The sequence below is a fragment of the Penicillium brevicompactum genome (genome assembly GCF_028827555.1).
Source record: "Penicillium brevicompactum strain IBT 35665 chromosome Unknown utg000006l_segment0_segment0, whole genome shotgun sequence".
NCBI classification, from domain to species: domain Eukaryota; kingdom Fungi; phylum Ascomycota; class Eurotiomycetes; order Eurotiales; family Aspergillaceae; genus Penicillium; species Penicillium brevicompactum.
In genome coordinates, this window is record NW_026623209.1 from 2,163,235 (window position 1) to 2,185,711 (window position 22,477).

Genomic DNA, 22,477 nt, shown 5'->3' on the forward strand with positions numbered 1-22,477 from the left:
CGTCCTCCCAAAAAAAAAAAAGGGAACCACATCCCTCTTGGGCCCCTATGATATGCGGCGTTTTTAGTTGGATTTTTTCCTCTTCGGTTTTTCCGGTGGGGAAAAGGAAGGTGGTATTTTCTTGAGGTCTGACATTCTCACAGGGGTGGACTTGACTTTCTCCCCGGCTTTGCCGATGACCGTTGAAACCAAATCGCCCTTGACCGGCCGAAAAGGGGCATTCGCCCAATCTGCCAGCCCTGCGCGATTAAGAGCTTTAATCCATTCGGGCTTTAAAATTTTTTTTAAATCCCCCGACTCGGGGTTCAGAATTAGCCGCCGTGACGCTTGACTATGAGACATTATCATTAAATTGTTGACTCGTTTATGTCTGGACCTCGCTAAAAGCATGTGCGATCGGTTTATCCCGGCTATTTTCAGTCGCTTACGCGGACTATTACCTGTACTCCAATTGCCTTCGCTTGTCTGACACAACATGCGACACATGTCCGCCCACTCCGACCGATGATCGCATGATACCCAACAGAAGCACACCACGCCCGAACGAACGTCTCTCTATCTCGGCTGCCGCGCGCGTCTATTACTATAATTTCTGGAGCTTGGGGTGCCCCGGAGTCTTGTGATGGTGCCGAGGTAGTGGGGAGCGCATCCAATGGGATATACTTGTATGGATATGACCGGTGCAGAGGATGGCCGGTCAATCGTGTATACCTGGGCGGGTTTGTGGATGTTGGCTCATCGACCCGGCTACGAGAGGCGACACCCAGTGGTGGACGACACTGCTGGGCGGACACAAAGCGCACGTTATACTTCAAGGAGAAGGATATTGTAGTTGGCTTTTCCACGTCGGGGCCTTTGGTAGCAAACGACATAGAAGCCTCATCGGCTACCATAATGCCTTTTGTGGATCCCTCTTTGGCACAAAGAGTCAGAGATTCAAGCGTGACTTCATCTGCTGGACATGACTCTGGGTCTCTTGGGAGTGTAAAGGAAGCAGCTGTAATGTCGGCCGTGCCCAACGGAGAAGACTCCAGGGCGAGCTTAGCCCCCTGCTTGATTCGAGGTTTACTGGTACACTGTCGAACCTCTTCGACAGCTAGCTCGAACCACCCAGGCTGGAACTTTTCTAGCGTAGTCGCATGACGAGGGAGCATCTCGCTGCTAATCCACCCCATGCATGTCCTAGCCCCGGCTGAGCTGGACAAAACACGCCCAACGATACATGACTTGCTCCAAAAGCTTCGCTCACCAAATGTGAACCCTCCATATAGACTGGCAGTTGTACCCAGCTGATCTAGGGCCTCGGTGTCATTTTCCAAGATTGTAGCCATCAAAAGATGACTGATACCCTCTCCGGGGATCACGAATCCGGAGAGCCAACTGCGCGAGATCCAGCCTAACGTTTTCGACCGCGAATCGCTAGATCCATCAAGCTTCACGCGGCGGCGACAGGGATCTCGTGTGTACATATCCGCTCTAGCCAGTGAGGCGTCTTTGGAAACACTATCCTGGACCCACCTGTCAACCACTAAAGTCGGGAGAACAGGGTTTGTCGAATCTCCAAGCTTGAGCTCCATGACAGCTTTCAGTTTCGCAAGCCTTGGCCATCCAATGTTCTCCGCAAACACATAGAGCCCCTCTAGTTGCTGGCGTACGTGAGAGGAGCCTAGCTGACAGTCCCAAGCAGACTGCAGGTCCGCGACGGGGAATGAACTCCGTCGGGTGAGGGCCTCAAGGAACGCAAACCGATGACCTTTTTCTGGCGATTTGACGACTGGGGATTTTGATCCGGGACTTTCTGGTGTCGGTGGCTCGGGCGAGGGACACGAAATATCGAGGCTGTTCAAGAAACGACGCACAACAACCAAATCCCAATTCACCTTGCCGTCTCGCAGCTTTTCGAATTGGCGGAGCTCCTGTATGCTGATGTTTCCGCCGTGGGGATCATGCAGCATGCCGACGCGGACAAATGCGTCCAAACGAAGAAGAAGCTCCGCGGAAAGAAGCAGCTGGATCAACAGCCACTTTCGCTCCAGACCAGAATTGACCAGACTCTCACAGGATGCTGTCTTATTTCCCGTTCCAGGCGTGAGACAGTCTCCATCTCCATGCTGTGATGCCTCCCAGAGGATCTGTCCGGCTCGGAAACGCCATTCGGGCAGACTGAAGTTGATCCACGCGCCTGGTGTGGCTAACACGATTGCCAAGGTCTTGATTTGCGACTTGATACTGTCTGGATGACCCGAGAGAATATCGGCAGGTGGTGGGTGAGCGTGAAGGAAGCGTGTATGCAAAGATTCGTGTAGCTGATGCGGGCTTTCAATATCCAATATGGTCCTCGTAGATCCCTCACGGAGCATGTCCTCCCGGAACTGACGCAGGTGCTCAAGTCTCTGTGCGAGGCTTCGTAGATTGATATCGCGTACACCGATACGTTTCCAGGCTTCAGGACCATCGGAGATTAGTCGGTGGCGATCGAGAACGGCACCGCTTTGACACTGCGAATATGGTTTATTATAGCCTTCCATCAGCTCAAACGCTTCCGTCGCTCCCATGGTTGAAATTTGGCGCATATATTCAGGTTTCTTGGGCTCTTCGGGTCCGGTGAATCGCACGGCGTCAGAGACCGGTAGCTCCAGGAAGTGCCTAAAGCCAACAGTGCCAGGCTCCTTTCCGTTGTTGGAGAGCATATTGGGCACTTCGAAGATCCCGATATCGAATGTTGCTCTATTAGTAGCACCTGTCCGGCGCCAGTCGTAGGCTTGAAGTGGAACACCTCCTTTGACGACCCAATCGTCTGGGACTGGTAGATGGGCGTGAAGTGTGCTCAAAGTAAAAGATGCATGTGGTAATGGTTTGCGGTCCCACATATGTTGCACCACTGAATTCTGCTCATCCCAGGGGAAGATAACTTGAGGATACCATCCTTTATGCTTGCCTCTTTCCAGAAGAAAGTGGGGCGCACCAGATAACATTGCTTTGACTTCATTTTTTGTCAGGTCACCCTTTGCGCCGGGCGTACCGCCGGACGGGCTATGCTCTGGTTTGGTCGCCATATCTAGCCTATATTCGAGAAGATCTTGTATATTTCCGGGCTGTTTCGGCTCACAATGCTCCCCTGCTGTAGGGGCGGTGCTCGGGGACTTTAATGGACTGGGAGGAGCTCTATGACCATTACTTTTGCGATCATTGCTTTCCTTTTTTGGCCGCGGCGTTGTCTGGTGTAACTTGTCATGCTCCTATTTTCTGTGAGATTTGTACACCACCGGATTGTGAGCACCTTACCGTTGTATTCAAGGTTGGCAAATCATCAGTGTGTCTCCGGAATAAGCCACGAATTCCCCGGTCCGAATGGTCATCTTGATGGCGACCGGACGGAATGCGACGGCGCGAAAGTGATGGCCGCTGCGTTTCGTTATGAAGAGGTGCTGCATCTGACTGAGAACGACGGCGACCGAATAGGAACGACATGATTGGATGCAAAGCAGCTCATCGCAGAGTCGAGGTCAAGTAAGAGAAAACGGGCGCCAGAAGTCAAATAAGCATGAGTAGGTTGCAGATCGCTGGTCTCGGCCTCTCGGCTCGTGGCGACGGCAAAGCGGCAAGTGGATGACAGCTGTGACACCGAGAATCGACCGACAGTAGCTGCAGGAGCGAATTACCAAATTAGTTTTAGCTACTGCGTATACTGGTGCATTTAGACATCTTATCATGTCGATCTACAGCGCTGGAAGTACGCCCGGAAACCAATCTCGAGCGCGGAGGTTCAAAGTGGTGACGTCGTGTCGAGGCGTTGCCAAGCCATTTCAATCAACACTTCACAATATGTACTTTTATTATTTTCTTTTCTAGACTTCCTAGAATAATCTTGGAATAATCTCGGCTCTTTGAATTGCTCTCCAAACCCCTAGACAGAATATGGCATAGCATAGCCATATATGGACTTAGGGATGTTTTGCTACCACGACTATATATTTATCTGAAACCGAATATTCGCCCCGGCTGTTACTTCCAAGGTTGCAATCTTGAAAGAAATTACATCCCCGAATGTTTGATTTTGTGCGACTAGTATCCCGAGGCCCCGAGGTCTTTGGTAGCTCTGAACCTATGCCCAGGTGCAGATCGATTGTACCCAAGAATTTGACGTGACGATTGAACACTCTCTACCCGTGGACGTAGGGCACCACGTCGACCCCAGACCTATCTATCAAAGTCGTGTCTCTGAATGAAAGGGACGTTCCTAAAACCGATTGCGCAGCTCTTCGAAAACTGGTTTCTTAATTCCGTTTTTAGCATAGAGCTTGAAGCCCAAAAGCCTTGGAATTACCCCAGGTTTTCCAGACTTCATCAAGGTACCGGTTATTAAACTCTATAAGCTAGAACAAACCCCATAAGAGCCAGTGCTTTGATTCGATAGGATATGTGATATGCCCCTAGCCAGGCAAGCGAGTTCATGCTATTTAATCATATCAACTTGTGTCATGCTTACCTGCATTACATGATCTCTCGATATATGGTTGATGCCTCAGGTGCTTGCTTTTTTGCATGCTTCCAAGGTTGTATGCTTCTTGCTTCCTCCTCGCTGTTTATGCTTGCTCATTTCCATAGCTCTTGCTTCTAAAAAGCACGTATATAAGTCTGAATGAGGTAGTATATTGTAACTGCCGCCAAAATGGCCGAGTAGTCCGGCTCCGTGATACTACTCCATGCTACGCCCAATTCTGGGGTTATATCGGGCAACTGAATACCCCCAGAAATGTCCCCGGTTCGATCCCAGGGGCTAGGTGAGTTTGGCAGTTTTTTTCCTTCCCTCTCCCCCCTCTACCTTCTATCGGATTGATACATAATCCCGGAGCTCAAGCAGACTCCCCACTCTCCCCCCTTTACCTTCTATCAGGTTGATACATCCGATCTCAAGCAGACCAAGAAGAGCACCAAGAAGTCCAGCAGCTCACGGAGAAGCTCGAGACAGTGAAGAAGATCAGCACCAGGAAAGACTGTCTCCGATGTCGAGGAAGATTTCATCATTCGAGGCCGACTTAGCCGTCCGTCCCATAGCGGAGTTCCTGAAAGGGATGGCCGTCGACCGAGACTTCTTGTTAATGCTGTCGAGTCACTCAAAGGAGTGGGTCGTCTTCGGGAAGATGAACTCCCACCTCTACAGGGCAGAGCTGAAGTCGAGGATGGACAAGCAGGGCTTTGAGCCGTATGACAGGTATGGTCTACAACCTGTTCTCGATGGTGAATGACAAGGACGGGGTCCTGAGGGCTATGAGCGCCATGCCGTCGGAGGTGAAGAACGAGAGCTGGTTCCCGAAGGTGAAGAGTTTCATCGACAGCCAGTTGTGCCAATAAGTCGGCCAGGCCCAAGCCACGAAGAAGTTGAAAATTCCATCGACCAGCCCGGGCTTAGACATCATGTGCGCCCTACTTAGCTCCGAAACAGAAGACTACAAACTGGATGTGATGTTCAGCCGCACCACTGCGTCCCAGTTGCACCTCGACCCCGATATGCAGGCTTTGGCCAAGGCGGGCTACTTGGAATACGGGAGCAATGTCCTCAAGAACGCCGACACCAAGAACCAGCCCGGGCCCTCGGAGATGAGGAACACCCTTTACAAGAACTTGGCGGCGGACTCGTACAACCTCCTGCTCCCCAACTCCCAGGAGCTGATGCTAGAGGATACGGTGATGGGGTACACGGAGATGGAGCTGATAGCCTACATTGTGTTCATGATGATGGTGGCCAGGAAAAGGGAGAGGACGAACTTCCTGCACTTGGACTACCACGACAGCAGCGACGTGGACAAGAAAAGAGTGTCCGAACTGATCAAGGTCAAGGTGATGAACATGTTGGAAATGTGCCTCATTGCGGAGTAGATAAGGTTGCTAACGGAGATTGAGACACGACCTCGGGGGGAGATTAGAAGGGCGATGGAGAAAATGGAGAGGAGCATCTACGGAGACAAGGACTTCTACCTCTAACCCAATTCATTCAGGGTTTACATGGATTGCTGTTCATTCCGAATTCGAGTGCTCAAAACAGAATTATTATTCATTCAAGGTCATATCTTTCGATGAACGTTTTGCGGTGCCGTTTACGAGTGCTGGTGGAAGAACTCAAGAACAGTCTTGTATCCCCTCTCATACTCCTTACGAACCTCGGGATTCTCCAAATCCGAACGAGCAGCCATCCAACCATGAATCTGAGAAGAGAATGTCTCAACATGCTTAGGAACCTTAAGGTTCGCCTCAAAGTCCTTGACATCCTGCACCGGCTCGTCCCCAGAAGCCAGCAGCGCCATAGGGATGTTGACAGCCTTGGCGTCATTTGCATCCACCATAGCAGGGTGGCACTGAACAGCAGCCTTGAAGATCTTGTTCTCAGCACCGGATGATAGCGAAGCAATCTTACCACCCCAGCAGAAGCCCAGGATCGACCATGACTGGAACGAACCGCCGGGGGCTAGTTTGTTGCTCTCGGCCACGACGCTCGGGATCTTGGATAGGGTCTTCGGGGGAGCGGCTTGGTTTGAGAAGAAGGCACCGAGCTTCTCCTTGTGCTCGTCGGTTGTGGGTGGGTACCACGAGATGTCTGCTGGTGAACCCTCGAAGAAGTCTGGCATGAAGACGCGGTACTTCTGGTCGGTGGAAGTGGAGAGCAGGTCTGCGCCCTGGATTGTTTGATCGAAGAAGCCGAAAATGTCTATCAAAGAATTCTTGTAAGTATTGGCTTTCAATTGTAGGATGTACATTCGACCTACCGAATACGACCAAGATAGCCTTCGAGGCATCCTCGGGACCGGTCACATCTAAAGCGCATTAGTTGAAGGCAATTGAGACCGTGGGTATAGAGTAGACTAACAAGTCTTCAATCCATTGATAGTCTTGTACTCTCCCTTGGCCTTGTAGCCCTTGGAGACGACAGGGGGATTCTGTGAGAGTCAGCAAAGCTCAAATGAGGCATTGGAGAATGCGGTTGCACGTACGAGCAGCAAGCTTTACTAATTCCAGACATGGTGACAGATAGAGTAGTATGATTTGGTTGCAGCAAGCAAGAGTAATTGAATTGAGGTGAAGATGAAGAGATTCGGAGATGTACTATGGATCGAGACGAAGTACCCCGCCAGGCTGTGATGTCATCGAAGCGGTAATGGATGCGTTCACGCGAGACATCATATAACCGGTCAGTGGAGTAGGCTATTTAGATGTTTGCATACTTAAGAGATCAAGCGTAATAGTTCAAGATTCCTTGAAACGGCACACTTTACTCATACATAGTATTTGTATGGCCCGGCTCATATAATGGATCGAACATGGTTCATGATTAGTCTGACGCGGTCGCACGGATGATTGCTCGCTTCCTCGCCGGGATTATCCTGCGACAGAATATAAAGCAGTCTGATCAAGTTGAGAAATCGACAAGAATGGCAAAGGGGAGAAAAGCAAAAGAGCCACACGCGATCCAAAAGTTAGAGACCGAGTGTGGGGGCCTGAGGCATCGCCACATCACGACCGTCAAGTCGTTGAACCACAGATTACTCCGTAGGATCTTGCATTGATGTTAAGGGTTGGACCTGATATCATCTTTCGTCGGTCCAGTTATTTAGTCTTCGAAGGTGTAGGGATAGTGCCATCACCTACACTAGACCCGATGGTATCACAAATTTCACCAGGTCGCAAGAGGCCACCTTATTTATGCATAGAGGTTCCACGACAGAGACTCATAGTTACCAGATACCTGGAATTATTGATCTTACCCCAAAATCTGTGAGAGTAATGCAGATCTGTACGTCGTACAGAGTATGCCAGCGGTGGACCAATGGGTTGGGGGAATGAGAACCCTTGGACTCGGTTTGCAAAGAGCCTTCGCAATATGCAATGAAATGCACCGATAGTACGGAGTACTAGCCTTTGAACGTGTCATCTCGGAATCTTGCCGTAAGGGATATGCTCAATCAATCAGTGCTCGTGGGGCAGGAAACTTTTGGGGGGAGAGGGGGTCAAAACGGCTCCAACAGAAAGCCGAGACAGATTATTGACTTGCGTGAAACGCTAAGAAACCGAAGCGATCCCAAGCTCACACAGTGATAAATCATGCTGCGAGTGCCAGGACCAGCACAGAATAGATGAATCGGGTGCTCTCCGTGGCCCGTACTCCATACATAAACCAGTCAGTCTTTTTTTTTTTCTCCACAAGGGAAACACGGGCAGACAACAACAAGCGAGAATCTCAAAGAAAACAAACAGACACTTGAAGTGGGCTAGAAAACCCCCTCGATTCTGCACGAAACTCATGGTCGCAGATCTCCCGGACAAGGGCAGTCAACCTTCCACGCGCGCCGGGGAACGATCTGAACGCCCAACAGCCTCTCCGAAGCCACACCGGCAGGACCCGACGCAGGCGACACCAAGGCGTTCATGATCAGCCAGGTGGATCCTTGCGGGCTGTCACATCTGAGGAGCTGCCTTGCAGGAAGAGTGACTAATCGGCTGCGAACCACATAGTGCGGGTTCAGGGATCGCATCGCAGACCGTCGATCGACCGGGTAGCAGCTTTTGGAGGGGCGATTGTCAACTGATCGTCATGAAAGTGAACCATTTTGGGGTGGGAGGCGTGCGGCTACAGACGCGTGTGTCAGGATCCTCGACTTTATTTTTGGAGTATCCATCGAGGGGTTCTACTCCGTAGCGAGAGATCAGTTCAATACAAATCAAAGATGGAATGTCCGGATTTAGATACCGAGAGAGGGTTTAATCTAGATAGTTTTGGTAGGGGGTTGTATTTCTAAGAATGTGACTTGGCTGCCTTCATGTCTGAGACCCCCTTTCTTTCTTTTTTCCTTTCTTTTTCTCCTTCTTTTTTTGGGAGCATTCTTTTTTCTTCCATGTGAACTAGTAACTAACGCCGGACTGCTACCAAATACGGGGGAGCAATGCGGACCAGATCGTAATATTAAATTCCACGCAAAGTGGACATGTCTCCCCTCTCTGCCAAGCAGACTCAGCTGCCGGAGATTCCTCCCCTCTTGACTTTCCCCCCTCGGGAGATATCACCAAACCATGTTCGATCTTAGTTTGCGGCAGATCAGCTCTGTCAATTTGATTATTACTCCGTACTCCTCACTCCGTATTCCGTATTGCTATACTTATATGGACTCCGTAGTCCAGTCTGATGGATCGGCAGGGTAAAAACACCCCTTCTCGCCGTACGGAGTACACAAGCATCCTGTCAGCCTGCACTGACAGACTCTGATTGGAGGATAAGGCATTTGACACAGCGGGAGAGGCCAAAGTCTCGCGTGGAGTGCTCCAGGCCTGTGACCGGGAGAGACCCGAGGGAGTGGATCGAGGCGATTGGCTTTGGGTGGCGAGAGAGGTGTATATTCTATAACGACCCTGCTTCTCTGGAATACCCGAGAGAGACAGAGAGAGAGAATGAACAGGAGACTAGTACAAGTAGAGCCGGCGAACCCGGGGGACCAATGATAAAGGGGGAGACTAGGGAGACTAGGGTCCATTGGGGGCCAAAAGGGTAAAGGCGAGAGAAAATAATTTCCCAAATAAATCAAAGTAGAAAAGAAAAAAGAAAAAAATGGCAGAGCAGATGACCAAAGACGAGCTAAACTCGAAATGCACGAATGAATGGAAGCCTTGCTCGCTTGCCTCTGCCTCTATGGCTTCATGGGTCTCGTATTCTGGCCATTCCGGTCCTGTCCGTGCGTGGAATTGGATGCTGATTGGATGTGAATCTCACCGCGATAGTAAAAAAGAATAATTTATGGGTCATTTATTTTTTCCTTTTCGAAGCAATTTCCCATTCTTACGGAGTACTTTGCTATTCTTACTTATTCTCACTTATTCTGACTAGCACAGATTCTCTCCGGACTACACTAGCGCGCTTTTTTTTTCGCAACGCAAGGAGTGTCAGGCTGAAAACGAGATTGGGTACGGAGTAGTATAGGAGTATCAGTGATAATAGGATAGCTGTCAACCTGTGAACTTGGGAATAGCAGACCCTCGTATTAAAGTAGAAGTACGGAGTAAAGAATTCTAGAGTTTTTTAAAAAAAAGTAGAACATTCGGGACGAACCAACCGGAGAGTCGCTTCTTTTAGCTGTCAACCACGTTCCCTAATATAATAAAAATATCGAAAATCTCATAAAAATCGCCAAAATATCAGTGTTGGATAGATTGTTGTCCATTTCGGTGGCCAGACTCCCGTCGACCGGTCCATTCCCCGAAAATTCAATCTTATTTACTTTACTCTTTACTCTTTTCTGACCTTGTGCTGCTCTTATATACTCCCCCGCGCTTGCTATCGCCTCCAACGCCACGGTGTTTTGCCCCCACATCCTTCTCTCTCTTTTCTCTTCCCTTTTTTTAAACATTTTCTCCAGATGTATCGACCATGACAGCTTGAAACTTGATCGCGATTCTCCCCTTTACGATCTTCCCTTCCTTTTCCTCATTTTTTGGGTTCCTTTTTTCCCCTCTTCTCTCTGTTGATACGCGACGTTCGCCCTGGATTCTACCAGCCCGTTGGGGGGCTTACCTGTTGATCGCGATTGGGCGCTGAACGGATCTTTTGGCTTGACAGCCAACGTCCCGGCCCTGAACGACTCCGAATCTGAATTCTACGTAGTACAGAATCAACCCGCAAATCTGGCGACTCTTGCAGTGCCAGGAATGGGGACGCTGGACCCGTTGTCGGCCCCGTTGAATGTTCGTCGCCCAGCGGCCCCAACGCTGCCGAGCTTCGAGCTCCCACCACCACCGTTCACCTTGGCTACCGCCCCCAAACTCGCAGGTCAACCGAGCCATCCTCCCATCGCCCATCCTGCGAATGTGAGCGTGGGGAACCTGTTAACGCCACCCGCGACCATTCAGCCCGGGGAGCACGCCACACCCCAACCCTTGGCGCCATCAACTGGCGCGCCCGACCTGCCACCAACATATTGGCCGGCCAGTCCATACGGAAATTGGGGTTCCACTGTGAATGCCTATCCAGCGCGCAGCTCCTTCTCACCCTCTGCCGGCATGCAGGTGCGCTCGTCCGTCACTTCACCACCTTCCACCGATGGACTCCCACATCCATACGAGGCCCCTTCGGTATCTTATCAATCATACCAAGCTCTCCCCGCACCAGCAACAATGCCTCCTACCGCCTCACAACCCGCCATGGCAATGTACCCCGGGGGACCCGCCACATCCCCAGCTCCACTCCCATCTAACGATCCCTATGCCGCCAAACACCAGCATATGTATGCCGCGTCTCCCCCAATGACCAGCCCACACCAAGCGGGCTTCCCCATGTACGGCTCTGCAGGCCTCGGAATTCACCCACCAGGCCGAGTCCCCGTTCACAGCCCATCCGCCGGCCAACCACCACTGGGCTACCCGCGCCAGCCCTGGCCCTCCTACTCACTCCCCGCCATGAACGGTCCCGTCATGACCAACGTGCACAGCCCCGGCGGCCCCATGTCCATGATGGGCGGCATGCAGCCTGGTCTTTTACCTGGATTCAACAGCGGCCATATAGCCAGCTCTCAGCATTTATATGGAAGCCATGCACCACCGCATGGCATGTCCGCTCCAGCGGCTGATCGGCCGTTCAAGTGTGACCAGTGTCCTCAAAGCTTTAACCGAAATCACGACCTAAAACGCCACAAGCGAATTCATTTGGCCGTGAAGCCTTTCCCCCTGCGCACACTGCGATAAGAGCTTTTCGCGGAAAGATGCTCTCAAGGTATGTATCTAACCATCTGATTTTTGCACTGAATCAGCCGCTGACAAAACTTCCAGCGACATATCCTTGTCAAAGGATGCGGGAAGGACGGCGATGACTCGACCAACAACCAAAACGGGGTCGATATCAAGGGCGAAGGACGAAGCGAGGACGGTAGTCCTCTTCTCAACGGGCGTTGAGCATTTGCTCTGCCGCGTTGCTTTTCTATGTCACCTCCCGAACCTACCATTCTGTATTTACTAAGGTGAAGGGGCTATACCTACAGAGGCATCGGGAGTCAGGGTTTCCACCGGATTTTATTTTGATATTTTGATATTTCTTTTTTCCAGCTTCGGCGAAGGGTGTGTGATTTGGGCATCATGGGAAGGTGTGATCTCTGCTTATTTTTTTTTTTTTTTTTGATATCCGGTTTTATGTTTACAATATGTGCTTGTCTCATGTGTGATGGTCCCTATCCTGATTCTGTGTGATTTAAAGCGATTAAGCGAACTGTTAATTGGATGGGCCACGTCAGTATATAACAATCATTTTATGATATGCATGCCGATATAACAAACAAAAGAACCATCCCCGCACTAGATACTAGGTACGGAGTAGTGATAGCCGCTTGCAGATCCACCGTTATTAAACAAGTGTCCACGGGTGCCCCGGCTAGGGCTGAGAAGACTGAAGCGGAATGTGATGGGTGTCTTATTCCAATTAAACAACGGAGAGAAGAGAGAGAGTCTATTCGGAGCTGTTCAATCGGCTCGAATAGGGCCAACTTTATTGAGATCGTTTCAAACCTCAATAGAGTCTCAACGCCCCAAGGCTGAAGACGCATGCCCAAATGCCCATGTGTTTGACAAACGAGGCAATTAATAATTTGATACTATAGGCTCAACATAACTCAATTATTGATTAGCGAACCGAATAAAACCATCGGAGCCAAGGAATCCAAGAATTCGTGCCTCCGGACCTGTATATGATCGACCATTTTTCTTTGATCCCATCCAAACTATAAAATACCTTCCGGTAGACTCCCTGATCATCTCATGCCAATCGCTCATCTGTCTTTCCCTCGCAATTCATGTTCAACTTGTCAATCATGCCTCTACTTCCCTCCTTGTTGATATATGCCCTTCTGGCAGTCCAGACCTCGGCATTCCCAAAGCGACAAGTGACCAAGAGCTTCACGCCCTATATTAGGAATGTTCAGAGGTCCAATGGCATCCATGAGGTCCCCAGTATAGTCCACAATGGACCTAGCACGCCTCATTTTGAACTTGAGACATTGACATCGACTCTTGAGGCAAAGAATCTCCTTAGTCTCGATGCACCGCAACTCGACTTCATCAATGGATCCGTCTTCGACTGGTGGTACTTCGATGCAGTTTCTGAGAACAATCCAGATGAATCTCTTGTCCTCACATTCTTCTCCTCAACAGCATCAGCATTTCCGTTCTTAGCCGCGAACCAATCATCCATTCTGACCGTGTGGATCTGGGCATCGTTCGCAAATGGAACTATCTTTGCGGACTATGTTCCAGCGACTGTGGCGAGATTGACTGGTGTCGACGGTGCTAGTACAACAGCTTCTGGGAATTGGTTCCCGACTGGCTTTGGCTGGCAAGCTTCGACCGATCCTCAGTTCAAGTACGAGGTCACAATTGCATCGGAGAAACTTCAGGTTCATGGGAAGTTCACTTTGACTTCGGTAACTAAGTGGCGTAACCCTTATGAAGTACCCCATCTTGCTGACTTGAATCAGACTGTACCATATCATCTACCCTGCGGACATCAGGGAAAGACGTCAATTCTGGAGATCGCGCCTCACATTGGATGGGTTAACACAGTACCCGACGCCGTAGGTGCGGTAGATGTGAATATACGAGGCTCATCATTGAGCTTTAAAGGTCCTGCATATCATGATAAAGTAAGTAGTACATCACCATAGAATAACCGACGACTAACAGATTTAGAATTGGTCTGATAGACCTTTCATGGAATCTGTTGAAAGTTGGTATTGGGGCCACGGGCGTCTCGGCGAATATTCAATCGTGTGGTTCAGCTACCTCGCTCTGAACGATACCACCAACTCGACATATGTGAGCAGTTATGTAGCCAAAGATGGGAAAGTTCTTGTCTCAGCTTGTGAGTCAAAGCTTCTCACCGTGCGCCCGATTGGTGATTTCGGGACTACTGGGACGCGGTATCCCCCCAAAGCGGGTGATATCCCCGTCGGATTCCACTTGGATTTTGATCTGGGAGAGGCGAAAGGGCATCTTAAAGTGAATGTTTCGACTAGAACGGCTGTTGCGGGTGATGGCGAGTACTACGTTAGATGGACAGGAGATTTGATCGGCGAAGTGGTTAAATCTGGGGGTGATCAAGCGCAAGAGCCCTGCGCTGGTTTCGCGAGCAGTCCAAGTAGCGAGAACACACCATTGACTGGCGTTGCGGTTTTCGAACAATTTGCAGTGGCGGAATAGATCAACAACTGTCAAATAAAGTGTCATGTTCTAATAGAATATTTACAAACCATGAGCAGGATACGGAGTAGTGCGACTACTACTCCAGAGCTGAACAATCGAGTCAAACAAAATATCGGAGTATTATAGTGAGATATGGGAGAAGATGGAAGTAATAAACAGCGCCCGACACATCATTGTGTGAGCTGCTTGGACTTCCACTCATCCACCAGACCTCGATAATCCTCCGTGCCGTATGGCTGGAAGCATCGAGCGAGCAAGCCCTTCTTGCGCTGTGTCTGTAGACCTAGCTCGCGCAGCATTAAATCAACATACGGGATGGCATCAAAGACAAAGTCGGGATTGCGCCGCCCAAACCCTGCTGGATAGCGATACTTTCCAAACTCAGTATGCAATGCTGTCTCCCAGATGAGGTCAATTTCGTCAACATCTCCAGTCTTAATATCAGAGGAAGCGCGCACAGCGATTGGACATTTCTCATTTGCCGTCGGAGTCAAGTCTCCACGGAAGTAAGCTGAGATCCACAATGCTTGAGCTTGGGCAATGAGTGTTGTGTTGATGGTCATGGTAATACCCATGAAGGCGAGAGAACGCTCTTTCACCAGCGAAAGTGGCACCATGAATTTGGCGAGGCGGAAAGGATGAGGCACAGCCGCTTCAGACTCGTCGTGAATCGGGCGGAATTGGGGGTTAGGGCATGGCTGGTCTTGGAGTCTGGGGAAGCGCTGAAGAATTTCTTGGTCGGCGGCTTTCACCATCTCTTCGTTGAGTGGGTCGGTGCTCCAGGGGAATCCTAGTTCGCGATCGATACCCTCGGGTAGGAACTTGAGGTTTGGGGTTGAGCGCCATCCCGTCGAACAAATCAATGCAGAGCTTGGTAATTCCTCTCCTGATGACAGGTGAACAGTTCGGTCAGACAGTCGATCCAGATCAGCCACGTGCACTCTGATAGTACCATCTCTGACCAGGTCAAAAAAGTCCGTGGGGTAGTTGAGAATGCTCAGTGAAGAAGCAATCCAGAATGGGCTGACCCAAGGTTTGAGCTTCTTCAACTCTGGGTGCCCGTCATAGCCATTGAGTTCGACAACGTCCGAAGCTAGAATTTTCCAGAAGGTGTCCACAACCTAAACCAACCAAGTTAGGATTTTGATTTTGACAAATGCGAGGAGATGTACCTTTCGGCCTAGCCAGGTGCCATGCAACAGGTTGCGAATGCCAGAGAAGCCGTCGGCATCACCCCAAATGCAAGGACTGAACCATGTGAGGAAACGTGTAGTCACCAGCTTCTCTAGCCACTTTTTCAAAGGCGTCACGTAGGGAGGAGCCATCCAGACGGGACCGTGTCCTGACTTTCGAATAATCCAATCAACTTTCATACCAGACGTTGCGCATGCATATGCCGCATCCCACCCGGACTTCGTGCCGCCAAAAACAGTTGCCCGTTCTCCAGGCTGCAGAACAGCATCTTGGTGTTGCAACATATCGCGGCAGTGGAATATCGGCGCATTGAATGAATCCTGGCCTTCAAATGGAGGGATGTAGGCTTGGGATGTGATGCCAGTCGCCACGATCAGCTTTCTCGCCTCAATGATAGTAGTACCAGACTCGTGTGATACTGTCAACTGCCATGTCCCATTCAGGTTGTGTCGTGCGCTTTCCACTCGGTGAGCCAATCGAATGCTGTCAGAGAATCCGAAGCGCTCTGAGTATGCTTCCAGGTACCGTTGGATAACTTGGCCCGGTATGTGCTGTCCAGGTTTCACTCCAAAGGTCGCTTCGTCCATGGGAAAGTCACTGAACTCATATGTGCCAAGCATGTTGTTTGACTTGAGCCCCTTGTAGAGACGGTGCTTGGCCCAAACGCCTCCCACCGAGTCGGCGGCCTCCAGCAAGAGCGCATTGTGGTTGGGGTTGACCTCGCAATAGGTCTTGATGGCGGAGAGCCCACTCCAACCTTTGACGCACCGCTTCTGTCAGTGGGAGGCCTGATATCGTGATAGCAATGTTCACTCACCTGCGCCAATTACCACCAAGTCCACGGACTCCATTTTTTGAAGATCCCTTGCTTCAGATTTCGGTGGTTGGGTAGGATGTGGGTTGATGCAGGGAATTATGTACAGGTGCAAACAAAAGATAAAATGGAAAGAATCGAAGGGCCAGTACTTTTTAATTTCATTTGACTTTCACAACAACCCCCACTAGGCTCGCGGAAGGTGGCTAGGCCAGGGCTACCAACGGCGTCCGCATACCCTGTGAGGGCGCATTCTGGCCTCGGAACGCCTGGAATCTCTGGAAAAGAGTGCGTCTACACTTGTACTTTTCAGGACCAACTATTTGCAGGGTGCAGTGCATGTTGGTATGTTCACCCCGTTGTAACCATGCGGCACCTGGGCAAGAGCAGTGTTACTTCACGCTAGGGAAATCAGAACGTGTAGCTTTGCTACCGTCGTTTGACTATATAAGCCCCGCCGTCAAAGCGTGGTCTTGGATCGGCTTTTTTTTAGATCTTTTGTTTTTTTCCCCCTCGGAAGAGCCATTAAGGGGTGAACGTGCATTGCTCCACAGTGTATTTAAACAAGGCTTGGACAAACCGGTTCGGGGGAGGCGTTTCAGTTACGAGTCAGGTACACACAATTAAAAAAAAAAACAAAAACGAAGGAAAATAAAGGACAAAAGACAAGGTGCGTTTGATGCATCCCCAGTCGGAATCTCAATTCCACCAGTACCAGGCCAACTGATTAGGCCCCATGTGAGAAACAGAAAAATGCCCCAATGCAGAAGGCGGATGGCGCATCCCGCCCCCCAAATTAAATGACCCGCCGGGTCCACCGCGAGGGCGTTGGCAGCGGGATCTTGCCGCTGTCAAATGCTGTTAACAGAATCAGAAACACCGTTTCCACGGTTCAACCTTTACACAAGGTTATTAATATGCAAATCATTGTATCATTGTCCCTCCCAAGACATATGGGGTCCATTGTGGAAGTCTAACACGAGCGTACTTTTGTACCTGACCTAATTTCAGGGGAAAACGGTTGGTCATATCGAGTATTCGAGCTAGTCCAGAAGTCCAATCCTTCCTTGAGCTGATTGGGCTAACACGGCAGTGGGATAAGCAGTCCGTTTGCGCGTCATCAGACGTCGGGGACACAAAGGGATCCCTGCTAGGGTTACGGTTCTTTGCTTCATCGAGAGATTGACCCGATCGAATTGGAAATGGTGTGTGCGTTTGTGCAACAGATCACCTTCTCCACTCAGGTCCTTTTGCCAAAGACTAGACTGCACTGGCCCTGGGTTGATCACTCCCCTTGATCTCGTATGTCCCAGTGGGCCAGCCCACTTCTTCAGCAGGCTACTACTACTTAGGTAGGAAAGGGGAAAACGGTTGTTTCGACCTTAAAAAACCTTCATGATCCACATAGAGTGTCTAGAGCCAACCGGCAAGACATGGTGGATGTCCGCTGGACCTGCTCATTCTTGCATGAAAAATCTCCGACCTGTCATAAAATGACTTCTGCTGGCAAGTTGACAATTCCACGATTAAATAGAAGTATCTCCCGTAGATCAAGTTTCGCACGCGTGCGCCAAATTCCACTCTTTCTTTTTGAATTGTCGCTCTCTTTTGCCTTTCGAGGTGTTCATAAATCGCCTGCCCGGTCTCCAGATCTGGTTCTAATAACAATACGACCAACGGAGATCAGTGAGAGTTTGTCATTTGCCGCTGCCGTCTTCGCCCTGAGTCCAATTGACTTTCCTCTTATCCCGAAGCTTACCCAGCTCTTCAAAGGTTCTTTTCTTTTGTCTCCCTTTCAATGTCAGAGTAAAAGAGCCCGCACCTCGTCAATCATGGGTGATTTCAACACCGAGGCCTTTACCTTGTTGGCCCTGTCTATTTTCATCATCGGCCTCAGAACTTGTGCAAGATGGATTATGGTTGGCCCTAAAAATTTCCAAGCCGATGATTATCTGATGTTAGTTGCATGCGTAAGTATCCATGGATGTTTCAACCTTGTCATTTCCTTTGCTTATCACGGACGTAGGTGGTTTATGGACTTGAAACTGGCGCCGCTTACATGGTCGGCGCCTGGTTCATGGGCCTTGCCAATAATTCAATGACAGATGAACAGCGGAAGACCCTGTCCCCCGATTCGGAAGAATACCGTCTTCGTGTGGGTGGCTCCAAGGTTCAAGTGGCCGGTTGGTCGCTATATACCGCTTTATTATGGCTTCTCAAGACTTGTATGGCCTTTTTCTACTCTCGATTGACGTAGGTGCATGCCAATACGGAGTATCCACCGCTGTGTTATACCACTGACACTTGTATTATCTTCTAGTGCAGGGTTGATCAATATGCGAATTCGCATCCACATTGCCTTTGGCTTCATCGCCGTCACCTATATTACTACTATCTGTTCGATTCTTCTTGGGTGCCGCCCGCTTCACAAAAATTGGCAAATAAACCCCGACCCCGGAAGTACGTCGCTCTTTTATGTGATTCAATGTTCATGTCTAATGCTTTTCAGACTTTTGCCAGCCCGCTGTATCAAAAATTGACGTCTATGTGACAGTCGTTTTAAATGTGGCGACCGACCTCTATCTCATTAGCATTCCAGCACCAGTAAGTAACACTGCCACCAATGCTCACGATCAACCCACTCACACTTTCAAGATGCTCTTCAAAGCTCGATTAAAATGGCGGGAGAAACTCGAGCTTGTCATCCTCTTCAGTGGTGGTCTATTTGTCATGATGGCCGGTATACTGCGTTGCGTTCTCATCTTGACAGTAAGTTACCTCGACATTTACACGAAACAGCCTCTAACATTTAACAGGCTGGTGCAAATGGTGCCCAACAAGCCGGCAGCTGGGCCTGCCGAGAAACATTCGTCGCCGTGGTCATCGGAAATGTCCCGATGATCTATCCACTGTTCCGTCGTGTTGCTCGACGCGCTGGATTATACATCACTTCAAGAAGTGGCTCGGAGAGCTACCCAGCGTACCCACTCTCTGGTGAAAACGCAGATGGAGAATACGGAAGACGCCGACGCAAGTTCCATCATCCTCTGAGTATACCGGAAACCCAATGGAACACTACTATGAGCGACGAACAGATGATCCTACCTACTTCCCGACAAGAGCCGCCTACGTGCACTGCTGGGGAAAGAGATTGGGACGCCAATAGCCAGGGCAGTCAAGGGATCAAGGTTGTTCATGAGACAATCGTTCATAGCGCTGAAAAGACTCCTCGGCGATAACTAGTCAGTTTGGTATTTCACAGAGACTTCGAGATCTCAAACTTTCTTTCCAAGCTTGCCACTGATATTTTTTGTTTTTAAAAAAAAATCCAAAACTTTCAATCCAGCAGTTATGACCCGATACACTCGACTTCCCCAACCGTATACCCGTATAGACATTAAGTGAAAGTTGTGAACGCTACCGGAGTGCTGGTCTCAACCAACCGCAAAACGAACCAGGAGCTAGGTGGAACCTAAATTGAACATTCCGAAATATGCGTTAAGTTTAGACCGAGACAGTGAGAAATTGGATGCAGTCGGCCTTTCGACAGCTGTGAATCGGATGTGATGCCTCAGGCCAAGGAAGCGGGAATGACATCACATGACTAATATCCAGTCATGTGATCTGTCATGTCTAACGCCGGAATGTTTCGGATGAATTGAACTTGGTTTTTCCGACCCGAGACCAAGCTGACTCGAAAGTGGGTATTCCACCGCACCAGGCCCACCCGAACCTGTCACCTCTATCAACCAGATGTATTCAGCATTTTATCCAGCCTGTTGTACGTCTCAACTATGAAGGATTGCCTGTCCACTCACTAAATTGAGAATTCTGTGGCCATACTGAGAACAGTATACTTTGATAAAAGACTGATTGATGTACACTGAACTACTTATCGTTCAAAGTTTAGACTTCATGTTCACATGAATAGCCTTGGTGTTGGAATACGCAGCAAGACCTGCCTCACCAAGCTCGCGACCAATACCAGACTGCTTGACACCGCCGAACGGAATGCGCCAATCGCTATCATTGCTTGAGTTGATCCAAACCATACCGGCTTCGATCCTCTTGGCAACCCGGTGCGCACGTGTAAGGTTCGTAGTGAAAAGCGCACTTCCAAGTCCATAAGTAGAGTCATTAGCCATATCAATAGCCTGCTGTTCATCACTGAACCGTGCAATGACCACGAAAGGCCCGAATACTTCCTCCTGGTAAATGCGCATCTTGGGATCAACGTCCGTGAAGACTGTAGGCTCGACAAAGAAGCCCTTTCCGTTGCCAACATTCGCCGGCTTTCCTCCGGAAACAAGAGTTGCCTTTTCGGACTTGCCGACATCGATATAAGACATGATCCGATCGTACTGAGCCTGCGTAACCTGTGGGCCCTGGAAGGTTGACTCTTCAAATGGATCGCCGACCTTGGAGACATTCTTCACCTGGGCCTTGAAAGCCTCGAGGAATTTATCGTAGATCTCATCCTGGACCAAGATTCGTGAAGTTGCTGTACAAATTTGGCCTTGATTGTACATGATACCAATATGGGCCCATTCAACGGCCTGCTCGAGATCTGCGTCGTTGAAAACGATCAGAGGGCTCTTACCACCTGTTTCCAGCGTGATGTTCTTCAAGTTCACACTAGCCATTTTCATGATTTGCTTGGCTGTTGCCGTGCTTCCGGTGAACGCGATCTTGTCAACGTCCATGTGGGAGGCCAGCGCAGCACCTGCAACAGCACCGTGGCCATTGACAATGTTCACCACACCGGGCGGGAATCCAGCTTCCACAAGTAGATTTGCAAGGAAAAGAATTGAAAGCGGGGTCTGTTCAGCAGGTTTGAGGACGATTGTGTTACCACATGCGAGAGCAGGTCCAAGTTTCCAGGCAGCCATTGCGAGAGGGAAGTTCCATCTGCGGCTTGTCAGCGGATAGAACCAAGTATTAGATTGATTGAAACTCACGGAATGATCTGTCCACAGACGCCCACTGGCTCGCGCACAGTGTAGGCGAACTTCTCTGGTGTGGTGTCGATGACTTGACCGAAGATCTTGTCCGCGAATCCGGCGTAGTAACGAATTGTCTCAGCGGTTTCGGTCAGATCATCGTTGAATGAAACGGAGTAGGGCTTTCCATTGTCAATGGTTTCGATGGTCGCAAGGGTCTGGCGGTTGTCCTCGATAAGCTGAGCGAGGCGGTTCATCAACTTGCCGCGGTCAATTCCGGGCAGGTCTCTCCAGCAAGGGTTGTTCAGAGCAGCTCGAGCAGCCTTGACAGCCTTGTCGACATCTTGGGTGGAGGCTGCGTGGATAGATGTGATTTCCTTTGCGGTTCTTTACAATGATTAGAGAAATTTCCCAGGCAATGGGTTTGTTTAATAACATACGCTGGGTTGATGGTGGCGATCTTCTCGCCATTCGAGCTCTTGACCCACTGGTTGTTGATGAACAACCCGGTGGGCTGAGTCCAAGTGTGGCCATTGGGGGCTGTAAGTTGAACTGATGTGCTAGCCATTGTGGTGGTTGGGGTATGTGTAGAAGCCCTGGAGGCAGAGATGAATTACATAGTTCTTAAAACATTGAGACGGTAGCTATCGCGCAGCATATCTATTCGGGTGGACATGCCACTCAGAGAGGTATGCGATGCATGTCATGCCCCCACTGCTGATCCACCGCGACTCCAGATTTGCGAAAGAAGAGGCGAAGACTGGGGTCGGACGCGGAGATCGAATCACGGCGGTTGGTAGTAGCCGCTAGTCCCAAACAGGCAAGTCCAAGCTTCGGCCCTTCGTCGCGGCATCCCGTCACTTTCCTCAGTCTTCCAAGGTGAGGACCTGAGGTCGCAAGACAGTCCCTTGCGATGTGTTTATACTCCAGTGGACGAGCAAGAATTCCGAATGAGGTATGTCTAGGGGTTCGTCAGGCTTACATAAACAGGTGCATCAAAATAAGCTTGAAGTTAAACGTCTTGGCAGCGCAACGCTGTTTTCTCCAAGGTCCGTGATTCGCGTACAATGTCAGCTATTGTCGATTTAGGGCAGGTCTTGCCTAGCGCGATGTCACAGATAAGACTTGCCTCATTAGGGGTACCACTAGCAGAAATCTTGACAACACACATCTTCCCGAGCCGTTGCACTACGATTGGCTGATCGGTTGATGGCGAACCCTTTACGAAACAGATATCATATCATCCAGTCACGCGCAGCCTAGGCAGACGCCTGTCTCTCCATGGGTTACCCTAAATCGAACAACC

At 49.9% G+C, this 22,477-nt stretch overlaps 8 protein-coding genes across 8 annotated transcripts; 4 read left to right on the forward strand and 4 right to left on the reverse strand.

Moving 5' to 3' along the window:
- Positions 1-416: 416 nt before the first annotated feature.
- N7506_009024 (uncharacterized protein) lies at positions 417-3,056 on the reverse strand (the record flags this gene model as incomplete). Its single annotated transcript, XM_056958317.1, has 1 exon — positions 417-3,056. One exon carries the CDS (start codon positions 3,054-3,056, stop codon positions 417-419), a length of 2,640 nt encoding a protein of 879 aa, XP_056807707.1.
- A 2,362-nt stretch (positions 3,057-5,418) lies between these two features.
- Positions 5,419-5,880, forward strand: N7506_009025 (uncharacterized protein; the record flags this gene model as incomplete). Its single annotated transcript, XM_056958318.1, has 1 exon — positions 5,419-5,880. The coding sequence occupies one exon, from the start codon at positions 5,419-5,421 to the stop codon at positions 5,878-5,880; it is 462 nt and encodes a 153-aa protein (XP_056807708.1).
- Positions 5,881-6,098: 218 nt separating this feature from the next.
- N7506_009026 (dienelactone hydrolase family protein) lies at positions 6,099-7,143 on the reverse strand (the record flags this gene model as incomplete). The annotated part of the gene is made up of 4 exons (XM_056958319.1): positions 6,099-6,706; positions 6,765-6,812; positions 6,866-6,935; positions 7,123-7,143. 4 exons carry the CDS (start codon positions 7,141-7,143, stop codon positions 6,099-6,101), a joined length of 747 nt encoding a protein of 248 aa, XP_056807709.1.
- A 3,546-nt stretch (positions 7,144-10,689) lies between these two features.
- On the forward strand, positions 10,690-11,928 carry N7506_009027 (putative C2H2 finger domain protein; the record flags this gene model as incomplete). Its single annotated transcript, XM_056958320.1, has 2 exons — positions 10,690-11,688; positions 11,806-11,928. The coding sequence occupies 2 exons, from the start codon at positions 10,690-10,692 to the stop codon at positions 11,926-11,928; spliced, it is 1,122 nt and encodes a 373-aa protein (XP_056807710.1).
- Positions 11,929-12,836: 908 nt separating this feature from the next.
- N7506_009028 (uncharacterized protein) lies at positions 12,837-14,220 on the forward strand (the record flags this gene model as incomplete). The annotated part of the gene is made up of 3 exons (XM_056958321.1): positions 12,837-13,445; positions 13,500-13,664; positions 13,711-14,220. 3 exons carry the CDS (start codon positions 12,837-12,839, stop codon positions 14,218-14,220), a joined length of 1,284 nt encoding a protein of 427 aa, XP_056807711.1.
- Positions 14,221-14,393: 173 nt separating this feature from the next.
- On the reverse strand, positions 14,394-16,268 carry N7506_009029 (uncharacterized protein; the record flags this gene model as incomplete). Its single annotated transcript, XM_056958322.1, has 3 exons — positions 14,394-15,344; positions 15,396-16,174; positions 16,235-16,268. The coding sequence occupies 3 exons, from the start codon at positions 16,266-16,268 to the stop codon at positions 14,394-14,396; spliced, it is 1,764 nt and encodes a 587-aa protein (XP_056807712.1).
- Positions 16,269-18,063: 1,795 nt separating this feature from the next.
- N7506_009030 (uncharacterized protein) lies at positions 18,064-19,470 on the forward strand (the record flags this gene model as incomplete). The annotated part of the gene is made up of 6 exons (XM_056958323.1): positions 18,064-18,201; positions 18,258-18,484; positions 18,552-18,691; positions 18,741-18,835; positions 18,887-19,000; positions 19,048-19,470. 6 exons carry the CDS (start codon positions 18,064-18,066, stop codon positions 19,468-19,470), a joined length of 1,137 nt encoding a protein of 378 aa, XP_056807713.1.
- Positions 19,471-20,130: 660 nt separating this feature from the next.
- On the reverse strand, positions 20,131-21,739 carry N7506_009031 (uncharacterized protein; the record flags this gene model as incomplete). The annotated part of the gene is made up of 3 exons (XM_056958324.1): positions 20,131-21,139; positions 21,190-21,558; positions 21,612-21,739. 3 exons carry the CDS (start codon positions 21,737-21,739, stop codon positions 20,131-20,133), a joined length of 1,506 nt encoding a protein of 501 aa, XP_056807714.1.
- Positions 21,740-22,477: the final 738 nt, after the last annotated feature.